At 35.4% G+C, this 26,941-nt stretch overlaps 1 protein-coding gene across 8 annotated transcripts in view; it reads left to right on the top strand.

Annotated features, from left to right (window-relative positions):
• Stxbp5l (syntaxin binding protein 5L) overlaps nucleotides 1-26,941 on the top strand; it is a 286,076-nt gene that overhangs the window by 62,899 nt on the left and 196,236 nt on the right. For all 8 annotated transcript variants that reach the window (XM_034515170.2, XM_076942909.1, XM_034515168.2 and 5 more), the window contains exons 6-7: nucleotides 21,943-22,077; nucleotides 24,822-24,885. In XM_034515170.2, coding sequence (XP_034371061.1) covers nucleotides 21,943-22,077; nucleotides 24,822-24,885 — 199 coding nt within the window. The remainder of the gene's footprint in view (nucleotides 1-21,942; nucleotides 22,078-24,821; nucleotides 24,886-26,941) is intronic.

Here is a 26,941-nt window from a genome sequence, read left to right as displayed (position 1 = left end):
AATATGACAAAGTAAAATGGTAGTTATATAGAATATACTCATGCTTTTAGTAGTTTTAATTTCATGTGTATAATATGTGAGGGTAAATAATTAACTGTAAATATTTTGAATAAAATTCATGAGTAATATATCTCATTACTTTATGAATTGCCATCTTTATAGCTAGTTTTTTTTTTTTTTTTTTTTTTTTTTTTTTTTTTTTTTTTTTTTTTTTTTTTTTTTAAGCTGGGGAGAATTAACACTTAAGAATTTACTAAGCTAGCCAGGACTTCTCTAGATTAGGCTGACTTTTTCTACTTTATTTGTAGGATTTATTTTTGCAAGTACTCAAAAGAACAATGGGTCATACACAGTGTATGGTGTGCTATCTTATTTTAAATGTAAAATAAGTAATATAGTAAAAATTTTTAGGAGTTTTAAAAACATAAGATCAGTTCAGAGGTGCTATACTGTTATTCCAGTAAGAATATCACCTATTTGGATTGTTATGTTGGTAATCTCCATCTGCTCATACAATTTCTTTGAGGGAGGAAAGATGATTCAGTTGGAAAGACGCACAGCAAGCGTGAGGACATGAGTTTAGATCCTTGATGTTTCTGACAAAGCTGGGCACCAGTGGGGGTGAGACAGACAGGTCCCTGGAGCTCACTGGACAGCCAGCCTAGCCAAACCCATGAATTCCAGGTCAACGAGAGTGAGTGCATTTCAAGAAAACAAAACCAAACAAAAACCTGCTGTGAAGAAACCTGCTGATAACACCACATCAAAACACACACACACACACACACACACACACACACACACTCTGAATTTTTTTCTTTTTCAATGCTTTGAGTAAATCTGGCTACTTTTGTATTGATAGAAAAAGTGCATTGTTTGAGTTTTGTTTCTTTCCCTTACTATTCAAATGTTAAAATATTATGGTCCTCTTTATGACTCTCTTAAGAGGAAGAAATATTGATGATAATTTTATTATCTCAGTTGAAGTGGGTTAATTGTAGCAAAATAGGGAACAAGCTGACAGGCTTAGTACAAGTTTACATCCTAAGAACTCTAAAAATATTGTTTTGTTTAAAATGACTTAAAATTTTTAATTTTTAAATTTTATATGTATGAGTGTTTGGTTTGCACAACTGTCTGTTCACTACATGCATACCTGGTGCCCACGGAGGCTAGAAGACAGTATCAGATCCCTTTAGAGTTAGAGTTTTATAGACAGTTGTAAGCCACTATATGGGCATTGGAAATTCAACCTAGGTCCTCTGGAAGAGCAGCCAGCGCTCCTAACCATTGAACCATCTCTCCAGCCTCACATTGTTTTAATACTTATTATATATAATATATTACTACATATAGTGAAATAACATGTAATAATATTAGATAGTATTGAAATATATTGAAAGATGTACATATGTCATCATGTGACTTGAAATATGCTTATATTACTGATCTTGGATTTCTTTCAAATACATTTTGGACTGAAACATAAAAATGTTACTCTTGACGTGGGTAATGTGAGCCGAGTAATGAATAAACTATTCTCATTTTAGTCACAGTCCTTTCTATCACTGATAGTAAGTTTTTGTAATGTTAGAGAAAGCACAGAGCATTTTGCATGCTTGTAGATGAAATTCAGTATGTAAACTGTGATTTATAAACCCTTTGATTATTAGAACCTAATATGTCAGTTCTCATTTTCTGTCCATAGTGTTGTGTCTGTTAATTTAGCCAAAATATATTTAAGGTATATTACCTAAGCAAAGGGAAGGGATATTTTGTTAACAACTCTATAATTAGAAAAAATCTAAAAGCTCAATTGCTTTACCAGGACAGTTTGAAGTGTTTTTATTTTTAAAATTTTCTAAATAATATGTTTATTTGATTCAATGTTCAAAATATACAAGGTTATATATAATAATGAATATTTTCTGTCTCCTGCATGGAGTAATAAATTTCTAGGCCACATATATTTTTGTTTGTCCCATGCCATCTCTCAAGCTTTCCTTTCCCCACTGTATCCTTTTGTCGCTAGTATTTTCCTCTTCTATTTTGTTCTTTTGTCTTTTCCACTGTCTTCTATTAAAGTTTCCCCCAGTCACTTGGTCCCCTGTTTAGTTTCTTGGCCTTTACCTATATTTATTTCTGCCTACTCATATTCAACAATTAGATGCTAGGATTTGCATATAAGAGAAAAATATGTGGAGGCTTTGCTTCTCTCTGAGTCCATTTCTAATGTTACCATCCCCTCCTGTAATCAAGTTCCAGCATCCTCCTTCATTACCAGTGGCTCTTCAGGAAATCTCTAGGCTTTCAGAATCAAGACTGGTTCTGTTGAGGAGTTCAACCTCTTGGAATGAAGCTTTATAAGGTTTGCTGCTCATCCAGCAATGGCGATGGCTCTTATGGAATTACCTGGCTTCTAGTGTATAAACCAGCTTAATAGATCCCTTTGGCACATGCCCAGACATCCCCATATGTGTGTGTGTGTGTGTGTGTGTGTGTTCTATTGCTTATGTTCCCTTAGAGAACCCTACTTAACACACCTAGCTCTCAGAACATCTCACTGGAGACTTCACAAGGATAGCATCTACTTTTTGTCTTATCATGCTGTTGGCAACATTTAGGTATTTTGCTAATTGATGGAAGGCCTTGGCTTCTTACTAGGTATTAGTTAAAAGCTAAGTTCTGTTTGCCATTTGGCTGTTGTATAAGAAACTTTTCTTGGCAAGACACAGCACACATACATCTAGATAGAAAAATCATGACAGACCAAACTAACAATTGCACCAAAGTCCAACTTGGTGAACCAATCAGTTATTACTGGAGTTACTAACAGGAAATGAAGAAAGAGTTACTTATAGGAAAAGATGATCCAAAACCAGCTGACTCACAACAAAGCCCACCACAGGATAGCATAGATGATGACTGGATGCAACTGCATTCCTGGGCTCTCTGCAGAACTTACAAGCAGTTCAACAGGTCCAGGAGATGTCTCTCTGCAGCTACACTGATTGCACCTTCTCTCCCAGCAGCAGTTCTCCTCCATAGTTTTTGTTTTCTGTTTATATAACTCTAAAGTGGGGCTCCCTGAACCTTGAAAGTTTCTGCTTTCTCAGAAGTGTGAAGTTTGTTTTTATCCTGAGTTTAATGTGCCCCTCTCTCCTGCAGGAAGTATTTTAATTCAGAGGAAATTGATATATGACAATGACACCCTTATCAAGTCAGCTCATTGCATGATATTCCATGCATACATGACATTCCATGATCATTGCCACATTTTGTTGGTTAAAAGCAAGTCATGTGTTATGTACACTCAGGGGGCAAGAATACTAGGAAAATCATGGAATATGAGCTTTATAGATCACGTGTGTGTGTGTGTGAGAGAGAGAGAGAGAGAGACAGAGAGACAGAGAGACAGACAGAGACAGACAGAGAGAAAGACAGAGACAGAGTGAATTGTATGCAGCTGCATATGCCATAGTCCATAAATGGGGACAGAGGACAACTTGCAAGACTCTGTTTTCTTTCTCTAGAAAGTTCTGGAGCTGAAAGTCTGGTTGGTCATCAGATGTGGTGACAATAATTTTTTACACACTGGGCCATACTGCCAGCCTACTTCCACAAATCTTCTATATAATCTTGTGATATAATGACATTATAATATGTTTGTGCATGCTAGATTATCTAATATTTTGATCTTTATGTTGTAATTTTATAGATGCTTCTTGACTTTACTCATACTTGTCAAATATTAAATTATCATTGTTGAAAAAATATTAAATATGCTTAACCTATGAAGCATCAACTTAGTAAGTCAATACACAAGAGTATCAATTATTTGCCATCACAAACATTTGGGTATGTACTATTATTCTGCATTCCTATAAGAAATATAAGCAGATATCATTTCTCCATATTCTAAAAGGATTTGGTCTTATCACTGGTTTTTATGTTGTAAGTAGTGACTTGCATTGGTGTTTTAATTTGTATTTGCCTAATGGGTAAAAATGTAATCACTTTTGTATGTGCTATTTTTCAGTCATTAGTCCTTCGTGAGGAAATGCTTATTCATGTATTTTCATATTCTAGCTAGATATTGTTTGTGCATGTTCTTTTTATGTTCTACAGATATTTTATCAGTCATGTTAATTGTAAGTATCTTCTGTCAGTTCATAGCTTGTCTTTTTCCTCTGTAATGAAGACGTTCACAGGCAAAAAAAATTTAGTATGATAAAATTTGATTATTATTTCATTTAGGGTTTTTAAGTTTCTTTACTCTCAAAGGTAATTATTTTCCTATTCAAAAAAGGTTTTTATACTTTTATACTTAAGTTTATAATTCACTTAAAGTTGTTTTTGTCTCACATATGGGTTACAGGTTGAGATTTATTTTTAAGCTTTGAATGCCTAGGCACTTCACAATTTGTTGAAAAGACTGTTCTTTCTCTATATAATTTCTCTCTCTACTTTATCAAAATTCAGTTAGATATATTGACTGAATCCATTTCTGAAACTCTTGTTTCATTTCCTTGATGTATCTGTCCCAGTGCCAATGACACCCTTTTTGATTACTGTCTATTCATCCAGAAAGCTTTAAAGTTAAACTTAGTGTTTGCTCCTGTTGGTTTTTTTTATTTCCTGGATTGGGTTTAGCTTTGCTTCCTTTTAATAAAATTTGAAACATTTTAAATTTAGTGCTAGAGATTTGGTAGGAATTGGACTACATTACTTTAGGGAGTATTGACATCCTTGCCATTTTGGAGTCTTATAATTGGTTCACACACTATGTCTCTCACTTTGTTTAGACCTTTAAAAATTTTTTCACCAGTGCTTTGTATTTTTGGTATATAGGTCCTATCCATGTTATGACACCCCTATAAATAAGGATATAAATCATGACTGGTACTTCAATATTTTATTTGGGGCTCTGGAGAGGTGACCTAGTGGTCAATAGTGGTTGCTGTTCTTTTGGAGGACTCCCTGTCAGTGTCCAACACCCAGAACTCAGAACTTTAATGTCAGTCTGAAAGATATGACACCCTGTTTTATGATCTTTGCAGGCATTGCATACATGTGGTATAGACATACATGCAGACAAAATACCTGCATATATAAAATAAATAAATCTTAATATAAAAATTATTTTTGTACACATTAACTGCTACCATATGGAATACAATTACACTTCAAATGGTGTTTTTTAAATACACATTTTGCTAAATTCACCAAAGTGTTTTAAGTTCTGACAGATGCATGTATGTAGGACCTATTTGATAGGACAGGGACTGCACTCCGAACGGTCTGTACTTGATTAAATGGTCTGCTCTCACCATCTGGATTCTCCATCTTATCTTTGAACTTGAGTTCTCTATACGGCTCTAATGGAACCAGTAACATCTATGAACAGAGACAACATGTCCTCTGCTATTCCTGGACACACCATTCTCACTATTACCTTTTCAGAGTTGATCATCTATCTTCCAAAAATTAACCTCGTGTTTGGGGACCAGTGCTTGGAAATGCCCATGACTTTGTTAAACGTTCTGCTTTTGCTGTCTTAGAATTATAAAATAATTTTATCTTTGCATTTCACTTTTGTAAGTCTAGTATAACAGTAGAACATATTCATAAACAGAGGACTGTGATAGGTAATTCCGTGTTTTGCTATTTTTCATATATAATGTTGTAATATCTGTGATTCTAAGGTAATCATGATTTTTTTTGTGTTTATTTTTGAAATTCCTTTAAAAAACTTATTCACTTTACATCCTGCTCACTGCCCCTCCTCCTTGTTATTCCCTTCCACAATTCTTCCCCATTCCCCTTCTCCTCTGAGTGGGTGGAGACCCACTCTGGGTATCCCCCACCCTGGCACATCAAAGTATCTGTGGGGCTAGGCGCATCCTCTCACACTGAGGCCAGACAAGGCAGCCCAGCTAGAAGAACATATTCCACAGACAGACAACAGCTTTTGGGATAGCCCCCACTCCAGCTGTTCAGGACCCACATGAAAACCAACATGTACATCTGCTACATATGTGCAGGATGGCCTAGGTCCAGACTTTGTATGCTCTTTGGTTGGTAGTTCAGACTCTGAGAGCACCAAGGGTCCAGGTTAACTCTGTTGGTCTTCCTATGAAATCCTATTCCCTTTGGAGCTGCAAACCTTCCCCCTATTCTTCCATAAAAGTCCCCAAGCTCCATCCACTTTTTGGCTGTGGGTCTCTGCATCCTTCAGTGAGTCAGCTGCTGGGTGGAACCTCTCAGAGGACAGACATGCAGGGCTTCTGTCTGCAAGCATAACACAGTATCATTAATAGTGTCAAGGATTGATGCTTGCCCATGGGATGGGTCTCAAGTTGGGCCACTTATTGGTTGGCCATTCCCTTGGTCTCTGTTCTGTCCTCCATGCCTGCATTTCTTGTAGTCAGGATAAATTTGGGGTTGAAAGTTTTGTGGGTGGGTTGCTGTTCCTATTGCTCTACTGGAACTCCAGTCTGGCTACAGGAGGTAGCCTCATCAGGTTCCATATACTCAATGCTGTGAGCTACCCCTATTGATTCATGGACACCTTCCCTATCTCAAGTTTCTTTCAAGTCTTTGAGATGCTCCCCCAACTTCCATACCCCAGTAAATTACAGACTTCCATTCATTTTCATGGCCACTTTGCCATCTCTCCCGTCCTTCCCACACCTGATCTTGAACACCCCCTTTCCCCTCTCCATCCCCTCTCCCAGGTAGTTCCCTCCCTCTATCTGCCTCCTCTGACTATTTTATTCTCTGTTTATTTTTCAATAAGCACACGCAATGTATCAGATCTGTAATGGAGGAAGCAGACAGTCCCAAAGGGCCTGTATTGGCAAGCTTTATGTCAGTTTGACCCAAGCTAGAATCATTTGGAAAGAAGGACTCTCAGTAGAGAAAATGCCTCCTTAAGATCAGGCTAAAGGCAGGCACACAATGCATTTTCTTAATTAGTGATTAATGTGGGCTGGGCCAGCCCACTGTGGGTGGGTGCACCCCTGGGCTTCTGGTTCTGGATTCTATAAGAGAGCAGGCTGAGCAAGCCATGAAGAACAAGCCACTGAGCAGCGCACATTCTTGACCTCTGCATAAGTTCCTGCCTCCAAGTTCCTCGCTTGATTTCTTATCCTGACTTCCTGGTTGATGAAATGATGATGAATTATGTATATCATTTTTTAAAAAAAATTGAAACTGCTGGTACACAAAATACAAATGAGTGTTAATTCATTTTTAAACATAACATTTTCATTTTCCATTATTTAGAAAAATGAGAATGAAAAGTCAAGAGAGAAACTACTGCTAAAGAAAAAGGTTTATATTTTATTACTCATTTACTTTGGTTTTGAATAAAGTGCTTCGTAATTGGATTCTGCATTTGGTCTTACAATTTATGTGTGTAGTGGGATATTTTCCCTGCTACATTTGCAATAAAGCTGGTAATTTGGGAGGAGCTAAGGGCGGGGGGTGGGGGGAGTGAAGAGTGGAATGGAGAAGTAAGAGGAGGAGAGAGAGGAGGCATTTGGCAATGATGGAGGAGGGCGAATTGGTCGAGAGCAGTCCTGGGTAACAATTTATATCTAAAGGTTAGGTATTGGGTAACAACTCTAATTGTGTGGACGTCTTGTTAATTGAGCATTTCCAAATATATAAAACCATTGGATAATCTTTAAGCGTTAAGAGTCTTCATTCTACCGGGAATTGTGAGCATGGCAGTATCGTCTGGGGTTCAGCTGACCTTGGTGGAGACAGTGTGGAGGATTGGCAGAGCTATCCCCCGTGCTGGTGTCTCGTGAGTGCCAGAGCCAATGTTTCTAGATAGCCGGAGCCACGGTCCAGAGCTGGAGCCGCAGGAAAATGGCGGCTGCACGAGATCAAGTCGGACTGGGTGATGTTTTTAAAATATTACCTGCTACATATGTGCCAGCCTTAGTTCTAGAAATTTTTATTGTAGGCTTCTTGAAATCTTGTACTTAAAAAATGGCTCAGCAGTTAAGAGCATTGACTGTTTTTCCAGACATCCTGAGTTCAATTCCCAGCCTCCATATGGTGGCTCAAACCATCTGTAACAGGATCTGATGCTCTCTTTTGGTGTGTCTGAAGACAGCTACAGTGTACTTATATACTTAAAATAAATAAGTCTTTAAAAAAGCATGCCATCTGAAAATTGAGAAATATATATATATGTGTGTGTGTGTATATATATATATATATATATAACTTTAAAATTATAAAATATTATTATTAAATTATTTTTGTCTTACATTATCAAACTGTCTAGGTCATACATGACATGATAATGATGATATTAGTATGTTTTTATCAAGTTGAGAAATGTTTTTATCAAGGTGAGAAATATATTACTAGTTTTTCTTTTTGAGTTTTTAAAATCAAGAATAACACTTTGTGTTTGAATTCAAACCTTACCTCCATGTAGATACCACTTAAATATTTACTCGAATACATCTGAAATCACTTAGTGGTATAATTTTTGTCTTAAATTGAAAAAAATACTTAGGATATTCTATGGTATTTACTCATTTGAATTTAATTTGTTAGTATTCATCCTGATCCTCTAAATTGAGGACTTTCATCATTTTGCTGTGTTTAGCTTTTAGTCAGTTAGTGGCTGTTAGGCATCTGACTTATTTGGGCTTATCATTTAGTAGTGTACTTTATCATTATTTATTGCTTTTCACAAAATTTGCTAGGGAAGGCATTCCCCTCAGTGGGCTAGAACCTCCCACATCAATCATTGAATTAAGAAAATGACCAACTGATGAGGGGGTTTTCTCTATTGAGGTTTCTCCTTCCTGGATCATCCTAGCTTGTGACAAGTTAGCAAATACTAAGCAGTACACTATTGGTCTTAGTCTTTTTTTTTTTTTTTTTTTAACCAGGTCATTTTACTTTCCTTAAAATTCTTATGTGGAATTCCGCATTGCCTCACTTATATGTACACTCTTTGTATTTTCTTTATTCTTGATTTTCCATAGTTCCTCCTTTTATCAGTGTTTTCATCCACTCTTTGGGGATTGGTAGTGTTCTGTATTTTTTAAGATTTTGTTCTTTGTATGTGTGAGCATGTACACTTGTATTAGTTTATGTGCATCATGTGTGTGCAGGTGCCTATAGAGACTAATAATGTGCACCAGATTCCACAACACTACATTTAAGATGGTGTGAGACACCTGATAGGAACTAAACCTGAGTCTCCTGCAACAACAGTAAGTGCCGTTAATCACAAACCCATCTCTTCAGCCCCAAACTGGCATTTTGATACCAAATTCTTGATTTTGTTTTGCTTGATAAAGTCATCATTTTTCCATTACTCATGAGAAATTGTTTTTGCTGAATATTGGATTTTGTTTTAGATACTTCACTATCACCCTGCTTCTTTCCATTGTCCATGGTTTATGCTGAGAGATCCGCTGTCATTGTCTGCCCCAACCCTTGTAGAGAGTTATGGTGGGCTTTTTCTCTTGCTGCTTTCACATCTTTCCTTTATCTCATCCCCTCTCCTTTTCCTTCCCTTCCCATTCTTTCTCTCCTCTCAGTTCCCCTGACTCTTCCTTCCCACTTCTTGTCCTTCCATGCCTCTCTTCCCCTTCTTCTCACTCCTTCTTCCCATTTTCATTTCACCCTGTGTCCTCACCTTCATTCCTCACTCAGTCCTTGCTTTATCAGGGTAGTCAACTGTTTGACTAAGATCTTCCCTTGGTCTTATTTCACTGAGGTATTATGTTTGGTGTAGTCCAGTTTCTTGCATCCTTTGGTTTACATATTTTTTTCAAATTAGGTGAATTTTTACATATTTTTTCTTTGAGTGTTCATTTTAGATTCATTATTTTCAGACTTGTCCATTTGCACTTTGACATTTTCCTATATCTTAGTATAATGAATGCTCTTTAAATTTTTTTTATTTATTCTTCTCTCATATTCTGACCACAGTTTCCCCTCCCTCATCTCTTCCTATCCTAGTCCCTCCCCTGCACTTCCCTCCTCTCCTTCCTCCATGCACTCCTCCATTTTTTTTTCAGAAAAGGCCAGGCCTCCCATAAATGTCAAACAAATGTGGCATATCAAGTTGCAGTAGGACTAAGCACCTTCCCTCATATTAAGGCTGGACAAGGCAACCCAGCAGAAGGAAAGGGTCCCAAAAGCAGGCAAAGGAATCAGAGACAGACCCTGCTTTCACTGTTAGGAATTCCACAAGAAGACCAAGCTACATAATCGTTACACATATGCAGAGAGCCTAGGTCAGGGTCCCTGGTTGTTGGTTCAGCCTCGGTAAGCTCCTGTGAGCTCAGGTTAGTTGATTCTATGAGCTTGTTTGTGGTATTCTTGATATAAATTCAAAATACTCAGTAAGATACGTACAAACCAAATAATCCCAGAACCCATTAAAAAGACAATCCACCATGATCAAGTAGGCTTCATCCTAGAGATGCAAGAATTGTTCATATAAAAATCTGTCACTGTAATCCATCATATAAACAAACTGAAAGAAGATAACTGCTTGATCATCTCATTAGATGCTGAAAAAGCCTTTGATGAATGATTGTTTTTAATGTAATCACAGGTATTTTAGGTGTTGTATTATAAAATTCTTCTGAAGTCTTAAGGAAACTTGAGTGTGATTTTACATTTTTCTGGCTGCTATCTGAGTAAGGAGAGGTACTTTGTATTGTCAGAAGTACTCTGTTTTCTGTAGTAGAGGGCACTATGCCTTCCCCCTCACCACTATTATACAGGAGTACTTCACTACTGCTCGTCACATAGCCACACACCGTACTGATTCTCTCACCCATGAATCAAGATAGTCAAGAAATTTAGGTAACATTGCAAATCATTGCTTCTATTTTATAGCACAAACATGAACCTAAGTCTTGTGTACTACCATGCTTTCCCTGGTAGAACTGAAGAAAAATAATTTATTTGTAAAAGTCTTTAAAAGGAAGGTATGCTAACTGTTTGAAGAGTTGTATAAGTAGAAATGCTGTCATTTTGTTGTTTGTGTTAATAGACTTGATGTAAACACTTTAGTTTTCTGGAACATAATACCCAAGATGCTAAGAGGTTTTGTTTCTCTCTCCAGCCCACATTTTCTCTCCCCTTCTCGTCTCTCTTTCCATCTCTTTCTCTCTCCCCCAAAACCATAGAATCTCTGTATCACCTCCTTTTAATTATAAGATCATGTCTAAAAATATTTTTTGTTTGGGAGCCGACTTTTAGCAGAAAGTGGCTATCAGCTTTGCAGCCATCTTGAGCCATATACCCTGACATGAGACTTGTTTTTCAACAGCCTACAACAGCTGAAGCACACTCTGATATCCAACATATTTTGTTTGCTGTTTACTGCCCCCAGCTGCAAGGCGCACGTGGTATCCATGCCTGTAAGGCTTATGTCATATCAACACCTGCAAGGCACGTGGTATCCACGCACCTACAAGGCACGTGGCAAAGCGTATAAATACTCCAGATTTCCCTTCAATAAACGAGACTTGATCAGAACTCTGTCTTGTCTCCATTCTTCGAGTCTCTTCCCCTTAATCCCCACTCTCTCTCTCACTAGACCCTGACCCGCAAACCGGAGCGGCAGCTTGGGCCAGGAAACAGTGGCCGCCAAGCGTGGAGTGGAGAGGGCCGCAACAATTTTTATCAGTTATTTTTCTCATGGCTGTGACAAAACATCTGTTATAAAGCACTTATGGAAGGAAGGGTTTATTTTGACTTAGGATTTGAAGTTTCAGTCCATCATAGTGGGGAAAAGCATGGCAGCAGAAGCATGAGAGAGCTGGCCATTTGTTTCCACAGTCAAGGAAGAGAGATAAATTTTGGTGCCTGCTTGCCTTTCTTCCTTCCTTCCTTCCTTCCTTCCTTCCTTCCTTCCTTCCTTCCTTTCTCTTTTTTCTGTCTTCCTTTTTATTCTGCCCCCCCCCCCAAAGCCCATGGAATGATACCACCCACCTTCAGGGTAGTTTTCTCTCCTTAGTTAAACCTCTCTGGAAATGCCATCATAGACACTTCCAGAGGCATGTCTCCTAGATGAGTTGAATCCAGTTAAGCTAACTGTGAAGATGACAGACTGTTCATAAATTTAATCCATTTTAAAAGAACTAGTCCTTTGAAAGTTTATTAATGCTAGCCCAAATTTTGAGTTAGTTTTGTAACTTCCTTATACACTATTCAACACTTGTATTTTATATAGCTATAGAAGATATTTAGTCTCTCTTCTAAAATAAGATTGTTCAAACTACCAGTTAATAAAATTGTTCCTGGCTTTGATAGCACTACTAACCGTAGCTTACTCGCATGCTATGATTTTCAAATATTTTACTAATCCAGGAACCATTTCCTCAATATAAACTCTAGTTTTAAACCTATACAAATTTATTAATAAATGGAAATATCATATAATACATGGACAGCATGAATGAATATATAATAACTAATATGTAAGTTTGATTATAGGGTGGAATTATTGATTTTTATTGAACTTAAGGGCCAGCAAAACTCTTAACTGTTTTGGTTTTTTCTTTTTTCTTTTTTTTTGTTTGAGCCATTGTTAAACCAATGTTCCATTAATATATATGCTCATTATGCTTTTTAGAACTAAAATTCAGAATTTTCTGTATATCCTTAATATATTTTGTATTATATTAGTTTTCACTCCATGGCACCAACATGTATAATTGTATGTAACCTGTGCAATTAAACAGCTTGATATCCTTCTCCCAGTAGACAAGAAAATGATCAACTGAAACTTCTTTCCTTCTGATAACCGCTTTTACTTAATATGATGTAATGAATTAATGATTTTTAAATTTGAGTAGGAAAATATAGAGAATGTAATCCCTAGTGAGTGTAATATAAAGTGCTCACCTTATAACTGACCTCTGTCAATGAATTGAAAAGTTATAGGTTGTTATGTTACTAATTGTTTTAAGAATAGATAAAAATCAATTAACAGAGCTTAACATGATAACCAAACTATAACTCAAATTTCAAGATGCTAGACAGGAAGATTGCTGTGTGTTTGAGGCCAACCTTGGGTATATTAGGAATCCATGTCAAACGACCTAAAGAAGAAAAAAATATCAAGTAATTGTCTTTAAAACATTGTAATTTAAAATTCAAAGAGGAAGTAACTTAGAGTATTTAGGATAGGATGTATCCTATTAGACACATTATTGACACGTTACCTAATTTTATTTGTAATATATATATGAATTAATAGAACTATATTCAGTTTTGCCAAATATTTTCTTAAATTTTAATTCCAAAGGGGCATAAATACACTGTATAAGTTTTGAGTCTCCAACATCTACATGCAGGTACATTTTAACCATAAAGCATTTATTCTGTTAATTAATCTTATATGTGTTAATTGTTATTTCTATTGTATTTTTGGCAATGTAATTTGAGGATGCTTAATATTATATGAAATATTTTGATCATATATATTTCTTGCTTATTCCAAGAAATAATATATTGAAAAAAATAGCATAAACATGCTATGGTTTCCATAAAAAAGCTAACCATTTAAGGAAGTTTCCGTGATAATTTCAGAAAATTTGTATGAAGTTACATAGCCAAATAAAAATAGAAAAATTAACATTTTGATTCCAAATAGTGGTATGCATAGCTAATGTGGTCCATGACACATTCTAGGAATAAGACTATGTTGCTGTAACATAGTTCTGCTTTTTAATGTGTGTGTTGTCTGTGGCTATTTTTGTACTACTGTGTAAAAGTTGAGAGGGTGTAAGACAAACTGGTATTTAAAGCTCAAAATATTTTCTGTATTTTAGTACTTCACAGAACAAGATTACTGTCTATAATTTAGGTTATTGGTAAGTTACCTAATAGTTGCAGAAATTTAATTTAGTTTGTATTATGTTAGAAGGTGCTCAAATAATGACAAGTGATTGAGGTTTTTATTGACACATTAGTTGGCTAATAGTCAATTAGGACTATGAATGAAATTTAGTTGAATATTAATTATTTCTTAATTTGGTCTTTTGTATAATAGTTCTAGATATTATAGTTTATTTTAAATCATGAGGTTGTTTTACTTAAGGGACATTTTCTTTACTTTTATGGGTTAAATTTTCTATTAATGTTTCTGTCTACCAGTATTTTGGCTTATGGGACTACAAGATACACAGGGATGCTATCTCCTTCTTTACTGACTTGTTTTTAAAATTCCTGTCATTGACCTCCTTAGTACTCTTCTCCCCTCTCCCCTTCTCTTCATAATTTCATCTTTAACTAGTTTTAGGGAACCACATAGCCACATCCCTTCTATCATAACAGTAATTTAGGCTCCTATCCTGAAACTTGAAGAGTAAGAAGTAATCATTCAACTACAGAAAAACACCTTTTCCATTCTGTTCTGTAGATTGTCTGGTAAAACTTGCCTTATAAAGTCTGAGCATGACTAAGACTCACCTGGTAATTCTTTGATAAAGTGAAGTTTGTGGTTTAGAAAGTCTGAAGTGAAGCCTCAGTGTTTGGGTTTGAAATAAGTGTGTAGCTAGTATTGATGCTGCTGTCAATGGACCTTTACTTAAATAGCAAAGACTGATGCTTTTAAAATATGAAAAAAAAATCAGTTTCTCATGTACCATTCATACCTAATGTATCACCATCTTATGGTTATAATCTTAGAATGCATTAAAATTAGGTGTTTATTATGCCAAAGATTTAAAATACTGGTATAACTTAGTAGATGTGCATCCAGACCATTCCCAAGTAGCTTTAAAACCATATTAGTAGGTCTTGTCTCCAAAATATTGGAAACCATCTCTGGTGTTTTGTTGTTGTTTTCACATGCATTTCAATATGCACTTGATTCACCATATCTAAGTTAGGTAGTGCAATTATCAGTATTCTTTATGAGGTTAAGATCTTAGTTGGATTAGCAAAGTCATTCTTCCTGAAACTCAAGAATTTACTGGCAGCTACATGAGAAATAGTTGCCAATAAGCTATATTAGAACTCATTGGAAAGAAGACCTTCTAAGTCAAATTCTCCTGATGAATTTCTATTTATTTTTGAGACAGGGTCTCTCTACATAGCCAGGCTGGCTGGCCTTGAACTCATGAAGATCTACCTGCCTCTGCTTCCCTACTGCTGTGATGAAAGTCATTCAACACTATGCCTGGCCCATTGAATCTCTTATAGAACAATAACAATGATTTAGTTCTATTTTCATTTAAAAAAATTTTTGCTTATGAGTTATGGCAATGTTTCTTTTAAAAATTATTTTATTTATCCACACCCCAAATGTTTCCCCTCCCAGAGCTCTTTACTCCATCCTCCTTCCTCTTCACCTCTAAGAGGATGTTCTACCCTTCAGTCCACCCCACCCTCAACATCCCCCTTCCCCGGGGCCTCAAGTCTCAACAGGATTAGGCACATCCTCTCCTACCGAGGCTAGACAAGGCAGGGCCTCGGACCAGTCCTGTATGATATTTGGTTGGTGGTTTAGTCTCTGGGAGCTCTCAGTGGTCTGGGTTAGTTAACACTGTTGTTCTTCTTATGGGGTTGCCATCCTCTTCAACTCTTTCAATCCTTCCCCTAACTCTTCTATAGGGTTCCCTAACCTCAGTCTAATGCATGTCTGTAAGTATCTGCATCAGTCTCAGTCAACTGCTGGCAGAGCCTCTCAGAGGACAGTTATGTTAGGCTCCTGTCTACAAGCACAACATAGCATCAGTAATAGTGTTATGGTTTGATGCCCACACATGGGATGGATCCCAAGTTGAGCTGGTCACTGGATGGTCTTTCCTTCAGTCTCTGCTCCATTTTTGTCTCTGCATATCCTTTAGATAGGAACAATGCTGGGTCAAGAATTGTGAAGATGGGTGAGTGGCCCCATGTCTCAAATGGGAGACATGTCTATCTCTATCTACTGGAGGTGGTCTCTTTAGGTTCCATTTACCTACTGTTGGGCATTTTGGGTAAGGTCATCCCCGCTAGGTCCTGGGAATCTCTCATATCCCTCGTGTCTGGGACTTTCCAGAGGTTCCCCCTACCTCTAACCATGGCAGCTTTATATTTCCATGCATTCTTCTAGCCCTCCACACTTCTCTCCTGCCTTCTCCCATATCTGATTCTGTTCCCCTTTTCCCCTTCCCTTCCCCTCTCCCATTCAGGTCCTTCCCTCCCTCTGTCTCCCATGATTATTTTCTTCTCCCTTCTAAATGGGATTGAAGCATCCTCACTTGGGCCTTCCTTCTTGCTAAACTTCTTATGGTCTGTGGGGTGTAAAATGGGTATCCTCTATTTTTGGCTACTATCTACTTATCAGTGAGTACATACCATGCATGTCCTTTTGGGTCTGGGCTACCTCACTCAGGATGATATTTTCTAGTTCCATTCATTTGCCTGCAAAATTCATGATATCCTCGTTTTAAATAGCAGAACAGTATTCCATTGTATAAACGAGCCACATTTTCTGTATCCATTCTTTGGTTGAGGGACGTGGGTTGCTTCCAGTTTCTGCCTATTATGAATAAGTCTGCTAAGAGCATAGTGGAGCTTGTGTCCTTGTGGTATGGTTGAGCATCCTGGGTATATGCCCAGGAGTGGCATAGCTGGATCTTCAGGTAGAACTATTTCCAATTTTCTGAAGAACTGCTAGATTGATTTCCAGAGTATTTGTAACAGTTTCCAATCCCACCAGCGATAAAGGATTGTTCCCCCTTTTCCACATCCTTGCCAGCATGTGCTATCACTTGAGTTTTTGATCTCAGCCATTCTAATTGCTGTAAGGTGGAATCTCAGAGTCATTTTGATTTGCATTTCCCTGATGATGGAGGATGTTGAACAGTTTTTTCAATCACATATTGGACATTTGAGATTCCTCTGTCGAGAGTGCTCTGTTTAGCTCTATAATCCATTTATTTTAATATATCTGGTTTTTATATTGAAGTCCTTGATATACTTGGACTTGAACTTTGTACAAGGTGATAAATATGTATCAATTTATGTTCTTCTACATGCAGACCATCAGTTAGATCAGCACCATTTGTTGAAGATGCTTTCTTTTCTCAACTATGGTTTTGGCTTCCTTTGTCAAAGCTAAAGTGCCCCTAGATGTGTGGGTTTATTTCTGAGTCTTTGATTCTGTACAGTTGATAGACCTCTCTTTTTCTGTACCAATACCATGCATTTTTTAAAATCACTGCTCTGTAGTGCACCTTGAGGTCAGGGATGGTCAGTTCTGCAAAAATTCTTTTACTGTTGAGAATTTCTCTTTTTGAGTAAATGCCCAGGAGCAGTATAGCAGGGTCTTTAGAAGAAATCTTCAATTTCTTTCTTCAAGGACTTGAAGTTCTTGTCATAGTTATCTTTCACTTGCTTGGTTAGAGTTACACTAAGATATTTTATGTAATTATTTGTGGTTATTGTGGAGGGTATTGTTTCCCTAATTTCTTTCTTAACCCATTTATCATTTCTATAAATAAAGGCTACTGATTTGTTTGAGTTAATTTTATATCCAGACACTTTGCTGAAGTTGTTTATCAGCTGTAGGAGTTCTCTGGTCTTAAGAATTTTGGGGGCTGCTTATGTATACTATCATATCATCTGCAAGTAGTGAGGCCTTGACTTTTTAATTGGATATTTTATTTATTTACATTTTAGATGTCTTCCCCTTTCCCCATTTCCCCTTCCTAGAACTCTTCCTTTCCAATTTGTATCCCCTTGATCTCCTTTTGTTTTCTAACTGCTTTAGCTGGAACTTCAAGTACTGTAGTGAATAGATAGGAGTTGAATTGACAGTCTATGTCAGTGTTTCTTAAACCGAAGTCTACGGGCATGGCCTGCAGTTGTGATTTTTCAACAGTAGCTTTTAATTGAAATGCTTTTATTTTTATATTAAATTAATACTAACATTCTAAAGGATTTGGACAGATTGTTCTATCTAAAAATGCTAGGTATACAAATTTAGTTTATATGTTCAGTTCACATATATTTATAATTATGTTAGTACCAAATAGTTTTATTTTGTTATAGAGTAATAACATACCAGAAGTATACTATGTGCAGTAGACATTTTGTACCACACAATTACTTCAGGGAGCAAAGGAGTAAAGATTGATTTGGGCTCATGGCTTCAGATGGTTTATCCCAGGGCTGACTGACTTTGTAGCATGATGAAGCAGTATATCATGGCACAGCAATGTAGAAGGGCAAAAATAATCCATCTCTTAGAAGCCAGGAAACAAAGAGTACATGACTGAGAAATCAGGCTTTTTCTCCCCTTCTCTATTATTTTATCCAGACCCCCATGTATAGGACAGCTTCAATTACATTCAGGGCAGCTACTTCCTCTGCAGTTAATAACACCAGGGCTAGAGATATAGCTCAGTAGTAGACCACTTACCTAAAATGTGTTTATTGCTCAGCACTATTCAAAAAGAATCTAACAATCCCAAAATCATAAAAATTTCTATTCATGGCAAATAATTGTAAAATAAGACATGGTATACTATGAAGCAGAGTTTAAAACAAAGAATAAGCATACCAATCTTAAAAGGACCTAACATCAAACCCATATTCTTATTGTCAATATCACAAAAATTACAGAATTTCTACATTGAGTCCTAAGTGAATATCAGGAAGAATTTTTGAAAGTATGTATATTACTTAAGTTTTAAAATTACTTATTTTGTATATTGACCTTCAATAGTCTAATTCAAATGGGAAATTCTATTTCCCTAATTTTTATAGATATTAACATACTTGTTTTAGTTTTCTTTCTTGTCAACTTGTTTTTCTCTCTCATTACATATATATACATATATATGTATATATATATATATATATATATATATATATATATATCAGATGATAAAGATGCTGTGTGTCATATAATACAAGATTTATAAAAATTTATTCAATGAAGGTGGAATAGATGAGTGTATGAAAAGCAAGAAATGTCTTAAATATTCTGTGATATTCAAAATGAATAGGAAAGCAACATATAACTTTTTAAAATTACTTTTGTATCAGGTTGTGGTAGTCGAAAGTGTGACAAATAAAGACTTAATGAATAAAAAGTTAAGTTGTATGAGGTAATCAATCAATTATTATGATTATCAAGTACACAGAACAAGTATAATCATACCCTTTGCCCATGACAGTAAGTCACATGGTTATATTCAGATAAAATTTGGAAATCTTAAATGATTATTCTAATAGGACTTTGGTTAGTTTCTCTTACTTAACCATCATTAAAGAGTTAGTTCACAGGCTAGTTCTCATGCTGTTAGGATTTTCTTCCTGTCTTCTTTCTTTCTGTAAGGACTGTTTATATTGGCATTCCACTTCCTGCCTCAGGTTTCATCACTGAACCTGGCAGTTCTCAGATTTTACTTGTTAACTGGGGTGGAGATCACTGTCATATTGAAGTTTCCTAATGTTCTGTTGGAAGCTCTTAAATTGTTTTCTCTGTCTTCCTGTGATTCAGGTATGGTGATTGTATATCTTCTTTAAAATGAGTTTCTATTTATATTGAAAGTCAAATAGAAAATTGATTATTCATTGCCTAGAAACATGACCATCAAGTTATTTCCTGTGTAATATTAGTAACTCTCTCTTGGAGACAGCTTTTCTAGACTTCAATTCTTAATTAAAGATTCCCAGTATCATGTGTAGGTTACTCATTAATTAGAAAAATCAATTTACTTTTCAGTTTCCTATGTCATAGCAAGTTTCTAGTGTTTTAAATGTAATATGCCTGATCCTTTCCACAGGATAGACAACATTTGTTTCAGAGAGGTAGGATATTGAAACATTCAATTTAGCAGACTGAGAATATGTACTGGAAAACCTGGCTGTTCACTGTTGATTCTTATGCACGATAGCTCTCATAAGCTTCACTCTTATGTGTGTTATAAGATGGAATTGTGTGAATTTACCATTAAAATTTTAAAAAGTGTATCTGTTTCCCTTAAAATTTTTGTTCAGCTTTTATGATAGTTTACTAAATAATCTTCCAAGTAAACTCTAGGAAATATTTGGTGCAGTAACATGTTCTGGCAAGTGATTATCTGTGAACTTATTTTCTTTGTAAGGTCATCTAGAAGGGGCTTCTGAGGTGGTTCAGTAGTTAAGAGCACTGGCTGCTCTTCCAGAGGTCCAGAACTCAATTCCCAACAACCCCACAGTGGATCATGATAAAGGGATCTGATGCCCTCTTATGGCCTGCAGATGTATATACAGATAGCATTCATACATTTAAAAAAAAGTATCCAGAAGAGCACCATGAATTCAAATTAGAGAGAATAATTACAATGTTAATACATAGTCATTGAATTTCATATTTCATATGCAGTAGTTCTGATGGCTCTAGATATTGAACAAGTCTCAGACCTAGTCAGAAAGCCCATTATGAAGATGAGAATAGAATGGTGAAACTCAAGTAAGTCTTGATATCTTGGCACATGTCTGTGGTTCCAGCATTCCTACATTAAGATGGGAAGTAGAGAAAAGAGAAGGCAAAAGAAGGATAGCGAGCCTGAAGTATGCAGGACTATGGCAAGTAAGACAAATTCTGCCTTATACAAGGTGGAAAGGGTGGACCTATACCTGAGATTGTCCTCTGACCTCCATATTCACACACACACACACACACGCACACGCACACACACACACAGAACTAAGAAAAGAATAAAGTGATTCTCTGACTTTAACAGATCTCCCTATACATAAATACCAAGCATCTGAACACAATACAAATAACTACTACTTCTCCACGAACTCTGAAATTTATGTTCATTCTGTACCTAATTTATCTTTGAAATGTCTTTTATTTAAATAAATAACCAGTGGAACTCAGTGGGAAGATACTAAATTTTGTAACTTAACAGGAATGATCTGTATCACCATTTTTCCACTTACACATCTTAGCTGTTGGACTTTGGCAATTATAAAGCAACAATTTAGTCTCATGTATGCATCAATAAGAATAAACTTAAACATCTATAGAACATAGGTTTATAAGTTATATTGTATTTTGTATGTATACACACACAGACACACACACACAGACACACACACACATATCACTTAGAATTATCTCCATGTATTAGTCTTAAATTACCTTTGGAATGGTTCCATTTCCAAAGTAGATACCTAGTCACAGTTTTAGAAATATTATCAGAACATTCCTTTGTCAATTTGAATATATGTGCCTATTGTGATTTAATTAAAAAAAGCTGAAAACAAAATTCAATTTCCTGCTACTCAAAAAAATCATCTTAGTTATTCCTATGTAAAACAGAAATACATACTTGTTTTATCTCTGTATTTGGAATGACAAATAGTTCATTTGATCTCTTAGAAATGGTGATTCAAATGGTGGTTACCAGAAGATAAGCCAAGGAAGAAGGAAGGGTGTGTGGGGAGACTGGGGAAGGTGGATTCATAGTCACTATAATGTCAGATATGTAAAAGAAGCTTTGAAATACTGTCACACAGTATGACCATAAGTGACAATAATATGCCACCACTTCTAATGCTAGAAGAAAAGATTTTACAAGCCTTCTTAATTTGGAAATGATAAACTCGTGTTAAGTATTTTCAGTGTACATATGTCTCAAACATCATTGTTCCCATTATTATCTACAACTATTATATTTTTGGGTATTGGTCAAAAAATTAAAACTAAACATGATGTAAATCCATGCCCATAATAAACATGTATTCAATAATGATTGTCATTATTTTTAATGATGTAGTATTACTGTTGTCCAATGTTCTATTAATAAGGAAATGTACCTCAGTACATAGGTTTTCCTCTCATTTATATAGCTATAACTTTATGTTAGTGTGATATGTGTAAGGAAAATGTACTGATCAGATGTAAAATTCAGATATTTTAATTGTAATTTTCTTTTTTTTCAGAATTACTTACTGTCATCTACCTTTCCAGAGTAAATGGCTCTATGTTGGAACAGAAAGAGGAAATACACATATTGTAAATATTGAATCTTTCATTCTTTCTGGATATGTCATCATGTGGAACAAGGCAATTGAACTGTGAGTTTGAACTTACCTGTCACTTTATCTGACAAAAACAGTGCATGTATTATATAACTTGTGGAATTATAGTTAATAAATCCATTGCTAACGGTTAATTAATTTAGATGAAATTGAACTAAAGCCACAGATAACTTTAAAATAGATACAGTTGAGTTAATCTGTGTTTATTTTTATATAAATTCTCTTTTAATTATCTTAAGATACATTAAAAATATATGTTATTTCAGAATTTTGTCATAATTTCTGACAGTTATGTTTTGCTAGTGATATTTTCTGGGGTTTTGGAAATTAATGTTAAAACAGAAAATACACAAACGTGTTGATAGTCATCATCTTTAAGTAGCAAAACAGCATAAAATTTTCCCCTTAACTTTTGATATAATATGAAATATCTCTTTTATACTCTAATTTTTTTATAAATAACAAATTGAATGTTGAATTATTTTCTGAACTAGAATACTATTTATTATATAGTAAAGCTTTAAGTGGAAGAGTCTAGCATATGATTTAACCTATATTTCCATAATACATTCCCTTAATATGATTCTATGATTAAAACTGGAGTACACCAATAATTAGAAACAATTGAATGTTTGGTTGCATTTGCATATAATCTTACTATGCAAATTTGTAAGAGTATAATACTTAGCATATTTAATTCAGAGTTTTCAAATATTTAAGTATAGATTGTTCTTCTGTGAAACTTCTTACGGTTTTCACTAATTTATCCTGCAATAATTTAATAATTGTTTAATAACTTTAATAATTGTTGATCCAATCAAACCCAAAGATAGAGAGCAGTTTTGGTTTGTTGACTATTATTATTTACTAAAGAATAACTAAGGACATTATTCTTTATCAAAAGCATTTACCTTCCTAGAACAGTATATGTCAATATATATTACATATGAATATAACCAAAAACAGCTTTATGAACTTTCCTTTGTAACCCTGTATAAGTTTTTCTTTCAAATATACTATAAAATAAAAATAGTAATTCTGATTTTAAATAGAACAATCTCTCAATACATACTGTTAAATATAATCATCTTTTGCCATTAAATTATATATATTTTATATATATAAATTATATATATATACATACGTATATATATATGATCAATGCTACTATATCCATTTTTAGATGAGAAAATACATTTGTGAATGGGATGAATGAATCCATTCACATAATTTACCAACATCTAATCTATGTATTTCTTTGAGTAATATTCAGGAGTCAGTATTATAATTACTTACTTATCAGTTTTAAAATAGTTTCTAAGATTTAAATAGTCTTTATTGTCTTGTGAAGGATCTTTGTGGATTTTATGTGTCCTTAAGAAATAAAGTGGAACTGGCAACCCAAGCACACTTGGATTGCCCTTTCTAAATGTAGTTTTTTTGCTTTCTCGCCCTCTGTAACAATTGGATCATGGAAAGGGCTGTAGAAAATTGAGAAATAGTTCTTTTGTCATGTCAGATGATATCATGTTTAACTATGATATAGTCATATTCATTAACCCTGTTAAATTTGATTTATAAAGAAATCATGCGCCGGGCAGTGGTGGTGCACGCCTTTAATCCCAGCACTTGGGAGGCAGAGGCAGGCGTATTTCTGAGTTCGAGGCCAGCCTGGTCTACAGAATGAGTTCCAGGACAGCCAGGGCTACACAGAAAAACCCTGTCTCGAAAAAACAAAACAAACAAACAAACAAAAACAAACAAACAAAAAAAAACAAAAAAAAAAGAAAAGAAAGAAAAAGGAAAAAAAGAAATCATGCCAGATGATCAGAGTAGAATAAGTTTTTAGGTCAGATTAGCAAAGTCCTTCTAACTTTCAGTTGTGCTGTTATACACATAATTATTTATTATCGGCTACAGTGGACAATCCAGATAAAATAGACAAAATCAATGAACTAGATTCCCCCAGGTATTCAGTTTCCTGAAGGATAGCCACTAAAGCATTTCCTTTTAAATCCAGTATGCCACTGTACTCTGCTTTAGGGACAAAAATCAGAAAATTCCATGTCCAAGGAAATCTTAAATTAGAAGCAGCTTAAAATTTGCTTGAAATAGAGTTACTATACAAGTTTGTGGCTATAGCATTTTTCTGTATTAATAAAATTCATTAAACATATCAGGGACCCATAATTTCACAAAAATGTAATAAAAGTACCATTTCAAAATGTAGTACCTTATTTTTATATCTAATTAAAAATATCCCACCAACCCTAGTTTACTAGATTTAATAGGAAGAAGAAGAGTAGTTCAAACAATATCAACTAACCAGATCCCTCAGAGCTCCCAAGGACTAAAGCACCAGTCAAAGAGTACATATGGGTAGGTCCATGCGTCCTGCTATATATGTAGCAGAGGACTGCCTTATCTGGCATCATTGGGAAGGGAGGTACTTGGTCCTGTGGAGGCTTGTTGCCCCAGAGAAGAGGAATGGTAGAGGGGTGAGACAGGAGTGGGTGGGGGAGTACCCTCTTAGAGGCAAATGGGAGGTGGATTGGATGGGGGATTTGCAGAGGGGAGACTGGGAAGAAGGACATTTGACATGTAAATAAATAAAATAATCAATAAAAAAGAAAAGGAAAGTAGTTCATAAAGAAAGCTGAAATTTCAAGCAAATTGGAGGCTAGCTCTACTAGCCTGGGAGTGTATTACAGCTTAATCTTAACTTCTTTGCCATTTTCTGTTGTCTAGTTTTAAATTATTGTTCTGAATTGATTTAACAGATCCACCAAGACTCATCCAGGCCCAGTTGTACATTTAAGTGATAGCCCAAGAGACGAAGGAAAAGTAAGTATACTACCTTATTCTCACTTTTGTTTTTCCCTCTTTTAGAAAAAGTTATTTTATACTATTTCTTGAGATTTAAAATCCCAATTAGTTGGTAGCATTCAGTGGCATCTAAAATAATACTTGTTGAGGGTGTGCATGAGCAAGGGAACAAGTAACTGAAGTACTCTTGCCAATAATGCTCTCAGTTTTCAGTTTACTCAGCAGTAAAACTGATACTTAAATCTGCAGTGTTGAGAAGGTAGCAGAGCAGCATTTATTTCTAAATTTATATGATTAATTTCATATAACTATGTCATTAATCATGTATCTGTTATTTGGTTTTGGTATTATTAAAGTCAACAACAATTAGATAATTTTCTTATACAGCCACACTAATATAGAAAGTATTTGTCCATTTCATTATGGCAAAAAATGTCCAAGGGATTAGTGAATCACACCTCTGTGTGTGTCTGTGCTGGAGTTTCTAGGAATGGTTAGAAAATGAAGACTGACTTGCTCAATAGATCAACCCCTTGATGGCTTTACATTATGATGGCATTACTGGGGGATGGGAAAGGGTAGGAGATGGGGTCTGTTGGAGGAGTATGTCAAGAGGTTCTTGGGTCTATTTCTCCTCTGGCATCTTCCTATATGCAGTTTCTTTGTATTGTGGCCTTCTGTGACACAAAAAGCTCAGGTCTGCTTCATCCTCAAGACTACTAAGGACTAAACTGTTTGAAGCTGTAAAACATAATAAATCTTTCCTTTGAACTCCTAGATATTTTGGTCACAGCTATGCAGATGTAGTTAACACATTATCGGATTATAAAAACAATCCTAATTATTTCAAAGTTGGTCTTCTCTTATGTAAGTTCTGGGGCTCAAACCTAGGTTATCCAACTCAGCTTCAGGTGCCTTTTCTTGCTGAGACCATATTGCTTCCTTTTGACTTAATTTTTGTTAAGTTCATTTGATAATAGCTGATTATTGCTAGTATATAAAATACTATTTTTTAAAAAACTGGCAGTGTCATTAAATGCTTTGTTTTTAGTGTCTGTCCTTAGATTCTCTGGTGTGAATTATTTATGAAAGTATAACAAATGTAGACAACTTGTTTTCTTCCTTTCCAACATAGATAGCTATATGTATCTTATGTTTTGATGGCCAGGATCTAGCACATTATTGAACATAAATGATTTATTTCTGGGTTTGGAGGTTTAGACAACAAGTTGAGTCCCTATATTCTGTCCCTACCCCCTCTCTCATCCCCTACACAATAAGAACAAAAATATTCCATGTATTTCTAGTATTGAGAGTTTTAAATTATAAATAGAGTTGAATTTGGTTGGATACATTTCTGCATGCATCAGGTTAAACATTTGCTTTAATTTGTTTGAATATGTTGATAGATTTTCTTATTTAAACATTTCTTTTAATGCTTCTGAGATAAACTTGATGTGGAAAGGGAAACTCTCCTTGGAGGCTTGGTAGTGATGTAAGAAAATAAACAAAGTATTGTTGTTAGGGTTCCTATGCAAGCAAGGTTATATCATACAGTCAAACTTAGAGTCTCTTTCCTCCAAGACACTATTTCTAAGAAACTTGAACATTGGCGTGTCAAACAGAAAGGGTGCTGGTTTTCTTAGAAGCTTCGATATGGGAAATAATGAGGGCAGCCTTTTAGATTCTGTAAGGGTGTCTCCCAAACACTTCCTTGCTATACTTCAAGCTTGGCAGGGTCAATCAACTTCTTACAGTACTGCTTCCTGAAGCTCAGCAGCTGTACCTAGCACCCCTGGCTCATCTCCGTAATTCTGGATTCACAAGGTATTACACAATCTAAAGCATACCTTGCACCTTTTCAAAAAACTTCCCTAGGGGTTAAATGACATGACTCTCTTGTAAAGATGAGCTAACTTCCTATGGAACAACTTTAACAAATGCCAGACAGGAGACAGGGAATGAATTATTCTCGTCCCTTTAGTTGGGTTGTTCTAAGTCATGATTTAGAGACAAGGCCACAAATCCATACTGATGAAACACCTGCCAAATAATTATTGATGTGTCTTTTCTG

Source organism: Arvicanthis niloticus, chromosome 12 (genome assembly GCF_011762505.2).
Source record: "Arvicanthis niloticus isolate mArvNil1 chromosome 12, mArvNil1.pat.X, whole genome shotgun sequence".
Taxonomy (NCBI): Eukaryota; Metazoa; Chordata; class Mammalia; order Rodentia; family Muridae; genus Arvicanthis; species Arvicanthis niloticus.
The sequence above is the reverse complement of the archived record's forward strand: the minus strand, read 5'-3'. Positions and strand labels throughout refer to the sequence as shown.